General features: G+C 41.0%; 1 protein-coding gene and 2 non-coding genes across 3 annotated transcripts; all 3 read right to left on the reverse strand.

Annotated features, from left to right (window-relative positions):
• Positions 1 to 2,908: 2,908 nt before the first annotated feature.
• LOC131349955 (origin recognition complex subunit 4-like) lies at positions 2,909 to 5,615 on the reverse strand. Its single transcript, XM_058385367.1, has 6 exons — positions 5,381 to 5,615; positions 5,016 to 5,106; positions 4,838 to 4,913; positions 4,649 to 4,752; positions 3,415 to 3,597; positions 2,909 to 3,288 (listed from the first exon to the last, which is right to left on the reverse strand). The coding sequence occupies exons 1-6, from the start codon at positions 5,557 to 5,559 to the stop codon at positions 3,088 to 3,090; spliced, it is 834 nt and encodes a 277-aa protein (XP_058241350.1). The 5' UTR covers positions 5,560 to 5,615; the 3' UTR covers positions 2,909 to 3,087.
• A 2,205-nt stretch (positions 5,616 to 7,820) lies between these two features.
• On the reverse strand, positions 7,821 to 7,902 carry trnas-gcu (transfer RNA serine (anticodon GCU)). The gene has a single exon. It is a non-coding gene; the product is annotated as a tRNA-Ser (tRNA).
• Positions 7,903 to 8,204: 302 nt separating this feature from the next.
• On the reverse strand, positions 8,205 to 8,277 carry trnaf-gaa (transfer RNA phenylalanine (anticodon GAA)). Its single transcript has one exon. It is a non-coding gene; the product is annotated as a tRNA-Phe (tRNA).
• Positions 8,278 to 10,075: the final 1,798 nt, after the last annotated feature.

Consider the following 10,075-nt stretch of genomic DNA (forward strand, 5'->3'; position numbering starts at 1 on the left):
CCGAAGCAAATTATCCACATTATTCCAGTTATAAAGGATCATGATCTCACCAAACTCTTGATTTTTTGCTCTTAAAGTTTTAGACCAAAATCTAAAACGTATCCTGTTACTGAAAATAACACAAACAAACCTTATTAGAAAAACACTAAAACTGGAGACTCCTTCCAAATATATTACACATTTCCTCATGAAAAGCTTCAACATATCACCAGCCACACCCTTTTTATTAACGAATGAATCTGACCAATCAGAATCAAGCATTTACAACATTACTATAGGATACTGTAGCTCTGGAACAAAGCTGCACTTTTTATCCGTCACACACAGTTTACACAGATAGACTGTATTATTTGTAATGATGCTATAATTATCACATCAGCCAAATCAGGGTTCTCATACCCACCACATAAAGATCTTTTTCTCTGTCTCTCTCTCAGTATGTTTTAAGTACGTCAGGAGGAACAGTTTCAAATGCCAGTTGATCAGTTTTATATTTGGTCAGGCAAAAATGGCGATATACCTGTGTTTGCACAAAACACAGACTGATGCAAAGAGAATTTTCCTCAGACTTGTTAAATCAAGAATTTTAATTGATTTTAATTTCTACAGAAAGATGAATGATGTGAAGATGTTTGAGACAGTGTAGTGTCATGCTAATGCTCTGTGCTCTGTAGCAGAAGAGAAACCCTGCTTTGCACCAGAGCTAAACTAAATCCACCATTCACTGATGTGTCTTAACTTAATTTATTGAAATATTTTAAAATGTATTTATTGAATTACTGAGTCACCCTGATTTTACCACATATTATGTGACTTATGTGTAAATAAAAGGATTGTAAAAGTCAAAGTCTCTCTCTTTCTCTCTCTCTGTCTCTCATGGATAAGGACACCAGAAGAAGAAGAAACAGCAGCAACAAATAAATGACATTGTCCCCTATTCAGGGCTGACCACAGTTTAAAAACCCGTACTATGACGTCCTTCAGTTTTCGTGACACGGGTAAAGAAAATAATTGCTCAGTTCGATTCTGTGTATAATGACCCACAGGCATCGGGCAGTGATTATATATTTATACAAAAGCTGTACTTTTGTAATAAAAAGCATTTTTATTATTATATGTATGTTATATTTCTATAATGTATATTTTTAGCCTTTATATATTTTTATTTTACTCCTGCTTGGTCAAATCGTGGTCGTCATGGTTATGTTCAGAGTTGTCCACTAGAGGGCAGCAGAGATTTTGTCCCCCCCACCATATATACACAGGTGTATTTGAATAAATTAGAATATCATCGAAAAGTTGCTTTATTTCAGTAATTCAATTCAACAAGTGAAACTCTATAGTATATAGATTCATTACACACAGACTGATATATTTTTTATATATTTTAAGTGTTTAATTTTTTTTAATTTTGATGATTATGGCTTGCATCTAATGAAAACCCAAAATTCAGAAAACTAGAATATTACACCAATAAAAAGCTAATTAAAAAAATGATTTTCAACACAGAAATGTTGGACTACTGAAAAGTATGAACATGTACAGCACTCAATACTTGGTCGGAGTTCCCTTTGCATGAATTACTGCAGCAATGCGGCGTGGCATGGAGACGGTCAGTCTGTGGCACTGCTGAGGTGTTATGGAAGCCCAGGTTGCTCTGATAGCGTCCTTCAGCTCTTCTGCGTTGTTGGGTCTGGTGTCTCGCATCTTCCTCTTCACAGTACCCCACTGATTCTCTATGGGATTTCTATGGGATTTCACAGGGTTTGCTGGCCAATCAAGCACATGGACACCATGGTCCTTAAACCAGATATTAGTACTTTTGGCAGTGTGGGCAGGTGCCAAGTCCTGCTGGAAAATGAAATCAGCATCTCCATAAAGCAGGTCAGCAGAATGAAGCATGAAGTGCTCTAAAACCTCCTGGTAGATGACTGTGGACCTGATGAAACACAGTGGACCAACACCAGCAGATTATACGGCTCCCCAAACCACTCCCCAAACTTTACACTGGACCTCAAGCAACTTTGGATTTTTTGCCTCTCCTCTCTTCCTTCAAACTCTGGGATCTTGATTTCCAAATGAAATGGAAAATTTATTTTCATCTGAAAAGAGGACTTTGGCCCACAGAGCAACAGTCCAGTCCTTTTTGTCCTTAGCCCAGGTAAGACACCTCTGATATTGTCTCTGGTTCAGGACTGGCTTGACACAAGGAATGCGACTGACTCCAGCTGCAGTCCACTCCTTGTGAATCTCCCCCAGATTCTTGAAGGGGCTTCGTTTCACAATCCTCTCAAGGCTGCGGTTATCCCTGTTGTTTCTGCACCTTTTCTATCACACTTTCTTTCCATTAAAATTTCATTAACGTGCTTGGACACAGCACTCTGTGAACATCCAGCTTCTTCAGCAATGACCTTTTGTGTCTTACCCTCCATGTGCAGGGTCTCAATGACCGTCTTCTGGATGTCTGTCAAGTCAGCAGTCTTCCCCATGACTGTGTAGCCTACTGGACCAGACTGAGAGACATTTAAAGGCTCAGGAAACCTTTGCAGGTATTTTAAGTTAATTAGCTGATTAGAGTGCGACACCATGAGTCTCCAATATTGAACTTTTTCACAATATTTAAATTTTATGAGATACTGAAGTTTGGGTTTTCATTAGCTGTAAGCCATAATCGTCCAAATTAAAAGAAATAAACACTTGAGATATATCAGTCTGTGTGTAATGGCTCTATATAATACAGCAGTTTCACTTGTTGAATTGAATTACTGAAATAAATCAACTTTGCACCTGTATATATATATATATATATATATATATATATATATATATATATATATATATATATATATATATATATATATATTAAGCCATTAGATATTTTTATTTTACTCTAATTGGTCATGCTTGGTCAAATCATGGTTGTCATGGTTAGAATTGGATCATTATAATTACTCCCTCATCATCATCATCATCATCAGTGGTGAGGAAGACGAGGAGAGAGAACACGTGCTATGTACAATCGAGGAAAACACGTGAGCTTCCTCCAGCAGTGTGTATGTTCACATGTGAGCAGTGTAACACTTCAGTTCAGGTTCGTGATGCGGTGTGTCGTACCGAGACGCAGAGGTTCCACTCCTGAGAGAACTTGCTGTCGGGGAAGTCATCCTGCAGCGTGAGCTCGGACCGAAAGGCGTCTCGATACTGACGGAAAGTCAGAGAACTCAACAGGTGAATCTGTCTGTGGGAAAAACGAGACTTCACACACTTTTCCAAGAGCTCAAGAACGTCCTGGAATAAACAAACAGGAAAAAAATACAGAGATTTTATAAACATGCGGCGTTTTTTGGTGACAGGTATATTAAGTGTGTGTGTGTGTGTGTGTGTGTGTGTGTGTGTGTGTGTGTGTGTACATACTAGTCTGCAGGTGAGTCCCACCACAGCTACAGGAGCCTGAGCAGACTGAGAAACATCCAGCAGGTTGTACAGCAGCGTCTGGTTCTTATGATGAGCAAACAGACCAAACTCTTCCAGGATGAAGAACACTGGCTGACTGCTGCTTTTATCACCTGCAGACAGACAGACAGGGAGGAAGACAGACAGGTAGACAGGCAGATAGACGGGCAGTCAGATAGGCAGGCATGTGGGCAGGCAGGTAGGCAGAGAGGTAGGCAGGCAGACAAACAGAGAAACAGACAGATAGGTAGGCATACAGACAGCCAGGTAGTCAGACAGACAGGCAGACAGGTAGGCCGACAGGCAGGCAGGAAGGAAGACAGACAGACAGGTAGGCAAACAGGAAGACAGGCAGGCAAGAAGGCAGACAGGAGGGAAGATAGACAGACAGGTGGGCAGACAGACAGGCAGGCAGGCAGGAAGACAGACAGAAAAACAGTTAGACAGGCAGGTGCACAGACAGGAAGACAGACAGACAAACAGGTAGGCAGGCAGGAAGACAGACAGAAAGGAAGACAGCCAAGAAGGAAGACAGACAGACAGACAGACAGGTAGGCAGGCAGGCAGGCAGACAGACAGGTGCACAGACAGGCAGGCAGGCAAGAAGACAGACAAACAGGTAGGTAGGTAGGCAGGCAGACAGACAGCTGCACAGACAGGCAGGCAGGGAAGAAGACAGACAGGCAGGTAGGCAGGCAGGAAGACAGACAGGCAAGAAGGCAGACAGGCAGGAAGAAAGAAAGGAAGGAAGACAGGCAGGAAGACAGGCAAACAGGTAATGGCAGACAGACAGACAGGCAGGAAGATAGACAGACAGGTGGGCAGACAGACAGAAAGACAGACAGGTAGGCAGACAGACAGGAAGACAGGCAGGCAGACAGACAGGAAGGCAGGCAGGAAGACAGACAGAAAGACAGACAGGCAGGTGCACAGACAGGCAGACAGGAAGACAGACAGGTAGGTAGGTAGGTAGGCAGACAGAAAGACAGACAGACAGACAGACAGACAGGTGCACAGACAGACAGGCAGGCAAGAAGACAGACAGACAGGTAGGTAGGCAGGCAGGCTGACAGACAGACAGACTGGGTTATCAGTTTCAGTTACCAAGTTTCTCTCACATTCACTTCTTTTGAATCATGTGATGTTGCCGCTCCTGTAACGTCCCAGCTGTATACACGACTCGAGAATTCCAGGAATACTGGAACACACTCACCAACACTTTGTCTCCTACGACGTTCTCCAGTTGAAGCTGGCGTGTGATCTCTCTCAGAGCGATCCGGTCGTCCATCTGCAGCAGACCTGCACGAGACACGCGGCCATGAACGGAGCCGTGACTTAAACCAGCAGCCTCTTTTAAACACACGCTCTTTTACACAACACTCACTGCTCAGGTGAACCTGCAGGACATTCATCTTCACCTCCTGCAAGTCCAGCAGCTCTCTCAGAGCACAACGTAGAAGCTACACACACACACACACACACACACACACACACAACAGCTTAGTGTAAAGTACATGTGTGTATCCTAACCTAACAGAAGTAGCACACAGACATCTTCGTACCATGGTTTTAACAGATCCACATGGACCAATGATATGCAAAGAGTTACTCTCACCGTGAACCGCTGTCCTCCTTAACAGCTCCAACAGGTGCCTAAAACACACACACACAGAATACATCAAGCACACACACACAGACACACACACACACACAGAGAATACATCATGCACACACACACACACACAGAATACATCATACACACACACACACACACACACAGAATACATCATGCACACACACACACACACAGAATACATCATACACACACACACACACACACACACACAGAATACATCATACACCTTTACAAAATATAGGTCTTAGCAGACACCTCATATAAAGAGTGCATTCTGTTCTAAAAACCCACTTGTACTTCGATTCCAAGCCCATGGGTTTACCCTCAGCACTCTCTGGACCTTCAGACATCAGAAGAACAATTTTAAAACAAAGATTAGCATGCAGAGTGCAGACGACAGCGGATAGTACTTTAAAATCGATGTTTTTACAGCATACTCCAGCACTTCCTCTACAAACATTTACACACATATCTGGGTGATTCTCACGAAATCTTGGTTTTAAAAATTTCAAACATGAAAATTTTAAAAATGCTTAAATTAACATTAGCAACAAAGTCTGCAGTGTTTGTGAACATTAATTTAAAAACTTTTACTTACCATTTAACACCTTTTTGAACATAATTTCCAAAAGTCCTAAAAAATCTCATTACTGCAACACTGTGAAAACATTAACACTGATAGAAAAGCAAATACATTTTCACAGTTTTAAAAATGGATTATTAATAGTCATGCACAGTTACTTCAAGTTCTGAAATAATATTTATTTTTAATTTAACAGTTTTTAAAATTTTGACTGATTTCTCTCATTACCGCAACACCGTCCACAATTTACAAACATTTTTTCTTTATATTTTGAAGAAACCTGACATTTTTTCAGAATGACGTGACAAACCTGAGAGAACATCATTTTAAGATTCTGCACATGCATTTAAAATCAAAGTACTATATCTCTATTAATTAAATTAACATCTAATAATCATGAGTTTCAGTAATGATATATAGGTTTCAGTAATGAGGTTAATTATTTGGGTAATGATAATAAGTATACTAGTCTGAGATTTATACTGAGCCTTGTATACTTTTTCTTATACCTTGTATAAGAAAAACATTAAAACAGGAATAAACAGGACAACATTTCAACGTTTACCTAAAAAACATGAAGCATTTTACCATGGCACTAAAAAATAACTGACCACTGTCTTTTTTTCTTTTCATGTTGCTTCTTAGTCAGCTCTTCAGTTTTCTTTATTTTTCCAGTTTGTTTTCGTTTTTGATTCCTGGAAGCGGAAAGAAAGCATTACATTAAATTAGTCTCATAACATGGGGAAAAACATTTTATGTATACATCATCATATAGTATAGAATTGATGCTTACTCTGTGTGTGTGTGTGTGTGTGTGTGTGTGTGTGTGAGAGTGTGTGTGTGTGTGTGTGTTCTATACTGGGCCTGAAGTTGTGGGGTAGAGCTTAATTTTAGTCTTTGAAATGAATTGAAAAGTAAAGTAAAAAAGAAAATAAAAAAACAAACAAATTACTAACAGAAGAACAAATAACTGTTTATTTATTATGTAATTAAATTACTAAATTATAACAAAATTGTGCAGCAAATTTATTAGGCTGCTGTCACTTTAAGAATCACACGACCTCCATGCCTTAGTGTGGCGGGAATTTCCCCCAGTATGAACAGTCCACTCAGTCCAGCACCAAAGTCCTGTTATAGTAGTGGCTAAAGGGATGTGTGTGTGTGTGTGTGTATACTCTCATGTACATTTCCTAACACTGTAGGGTGTTTATTGCTAATTATACCTGCTGTAACATCTCCAAACCTAACCTCTCTCTCTCTCTCTCTCCTAACCTCCCTCTTCTGTACTCCTCCAGCAGTTCTGGGTTTCTGTAGAATTTTTCCCTGAAATTTGTCACCCTAACCTTTGCTAAAGCTTTTTTTCACACTTGCTGATTGTCTACAATGAAACAAATCATAAAGCAAAATATCAACATTTAGGAAATTTGAAATTAATATTAAATTCATAAGAGATATTTAAAGTTCTCTTTACCACAACTGGCCTTAAATGGTTGCGGTGTTGCAGAGGATGAGGTGCCTCAAGATGTTTTGCTAACAATAGAGAAGCCATGATGGTTTTACTCATTATATATATATATATATATATATATATATATATATATATATATAGAGAGAGAGAGAGAGAGAGAGAGAGAGAGAGAGAGAGAGAGAATTTATTTTTTTAAATTCATGATTGGCATGGATATGGAACAGGATAATACATGAGACCATTCAGCAACGAATCTTTATAATCTTTATAATTGCGCTACCACCGTTTTGTCATAGCGGCGAGAGACTGCTGGTTTTGTTCCGGAAATTATTCATTTACTAATTAAGCACTGAGCGGGAACATGCACTAGGAGAATATTAAGAACAAAAGGCCCCCCTGGCAGCGGTGGGATTTGAACCCACACCTCCGAAGAGTTGAAATGTGGATTGGCTGTCCATATCCTCCACCTCCTGTTGAAGTGGCTTGTTCATATGAACTTACAGCATGTGTGTCCAACCAGCATGAGAATGCAGCCCAAGGTTGTGGAACACTTATGCCGAGTTCACACTGCACGATTTTCAAAGTAGTCGGATCACTGTTGTTTTCACGCTGCACGACTGTCTGGGGGAGCATTCAGTTGCCGCTGTGTGGCGCATAGCGGTAAAGAGGAAGCACATGCACGACGAGGGTGGGACTCTAACCCACGCGTGCAGAGCACAATGGATTAGCAGTCCATCGCCTTAACCTCTCAGCCACCTCGTCAGGGGGCACCGCTTCCAAGGAGCCTTGTCAAAAGCAGGGGTTTTCTAATGGCGTGAGGGCTAGGAGGCTACCTTGCCAATGATTTGTAGGCAGGTACTGAGGCATGCGGTCATGTAAACTGAAGGGTGCAGGCTAAGCATTCAACGAGAACCTAAGAGTTCTGTAGCATCCTAGTTTTTTTGCTCTCGTCTCGGACCAGGAGGCCTTTCAGACCTTTATCCTGCACTGATTCCACGTTTTGCTGTTTTCAAGTCTGAGGCATAAGCTGCAGAACTGTGCTGGTGGACTACACTACCTCCAGCTGCCGAAACCCGGGATTAAACCAGGGACCTTTAGATCTTCAGTCTAACGCTCTCCCAACTGAGCTATTTCAGCACCTCTGCCAGGGCTCTCCCGTACGTGTGAGTGATCAGGTTTTTGTCGGCACGACTGCGCACCACGTCCAGACCGGCGAGGCAAACTTCTTTAGAAAGCGGTAGAGCTTTTTCCTTAAGGGCATAGACAGAAGGCATGGGAGCCTTACACCACTCAAATCCCACGCTACCTGAGGGCGCCGGTGGGGTTACACGTGAGTGGTAAGATGACGACCGAGTCATTCGGCCAGACAAGGAGGAAGCCTGGCACGGGCACTACAAATGGTCTGCCGTGCGACTAACACGCCTTCCACTTCACCAGCTCTACAGGAGACATCTAACCATTCCCAAGGAAGGAGGGAGCTCGGCCTTGGCTCGCGGCAGGTCACTGACCTTGAATGGTCTCGGCTTAAGGCCCCGTGGTCAACCGCCACCCCTGTAGCCATGGGCGGAAGGAACGCTTCTGCTTAAAGAAGAATAAGAAATGTGTTTGAATCCACATTTTCTAAAGGTGACTATATTATTATTACTATTATTTTTTAAATTATTTTTTAACCAGTCTGCTCTGATAAAAATATTCAGCCTGATCTACCTAATAAAAATAATTATGTAGTTCAAGTAAGACTAGTCTTTGTATTTATTACTTAATTTTCTATATGTAAGAAATACTTCTTGCTCTTAATTTCTGCATTTCCTTAGTCATTGTTTTGGGTTTGCTCTACTTAACTTTGAGAGTTTTAAAAGTGTATTTTTATTGAAACTTAAACCTATTTTTTTTTAAAGCTTCCATATTACTTAACTTTGAGTGGACCCTACTTTGTTTTTCTAAATGTACTAGTCACATTTGAAAGTTACATTTACTCCCATTTTCTGGTCAGGAACTAGGCATTTCCTATGCATTACAGGTAAAATATGAATTGTGTAATTATGCATTTTGAAATGCAACTTCACCCAGCACAAGAATAAAAGGAAGGAGATTTTTTATTATATGCACACACTCATGAACAGTCAGTTCTTCCAAAATGCACTTGGTCCTGAATTTACACAACATGAAATAAAGTAAATACCAGATTTAACAAAACAACAACCACAGAGTAGTGCGACATGCATTGGGAGAACCTGAGAAAATGCTGTTTAACATGAACAACTGTAAAACAGGGAGCTTACTGTGACTACCTTCACTGCCATCTGTATGGCTTTTAGGTTTGCAAGCTGACCTTGAGACTATGTACCTTAGAGGAAATGTTTTGTTCACATCCTGATTTTAGCACAGGGTTCTCAATCGTGGAGATCAAGGACCCCTGCCCTGCCCACTACAGATGACATAAACCAGGAGTCTTCAGTGAATCAGAAGCATGAAGACACCATCTGAGTCTCACTTCCACCATGAGAGTGAAGTGGGGAAAGACAACGTGAACAGGTATACAGAGCACTGATTAAATACAGTATATATTTATGACTCAGGTTTAGGATCTAGATGATAATATGTGTGGATGGGAGTATTCTACCTAATCTGGGGCATGAAGAGCTAATTGTGAGTGTTAGAGGAGCTAAACACGCAGCGCTAGCATGAGCATGTGAACTGAGTGCGCCATAGATTGGAAGGAAAACGGAACATCCACCAAAATATCCCCTTCTCAAATTTCAGACTCATCACCTATGTCAACTTACTTCACATCCAGTACAGTAGGTGGCGATAATGATCCTAAGGAGTTATTCACCATTAAACAAGAAGAAGAAGAAGCAGCTCGACTCTCTGCTTGTCCGTCCATCAGTACCCAAAAATAAAAAAAGAAAAATATATATATTTAGCTGCACCC

This window comes from Hemibagrus wyckioides, unplaced genomic scaffold (assembly GCF_019097595.1).
Source record: "Hemibagrus wyckioides isolate EC202008001 unplaced genomic scaffold, SWU_Hwy_1.0 Contig18, whole genome shotgun sequence".
Taxonomy (NCBI): Eukaryota; Metazoa; Chordata; class Actinopteri; order Siluriformes; family Bagridae; genus Hemibagrus; species Hemibagrus wyckioides.

Excerpts from the sequence above, each read along its gene's own strand:
- LOC131349955 (XM_058385367.1), bottom strand. The coding sequence starts at position 5,559 with ATGTGTGTAAATGTTTGTAGAGGAAGTGCTGGAGTATGCTGTAAAAAC. Across the intron at positions 4,914-5,015 it reads GTGGATCTGTTAAAACCATG|CTTCTACGTTGTGCTCTGAG; the intron begins GTACGAAGATGT and ends GTGTGTGTGTAG. Across the intron at positions 4,753-4,837 it reads CCTGCAGGTTCACCTGAGCA|GTCTGCTGCAGATGGACGAC; the intron begins GTGAGTGTTGTG and ends TGTCTCGTGCAG.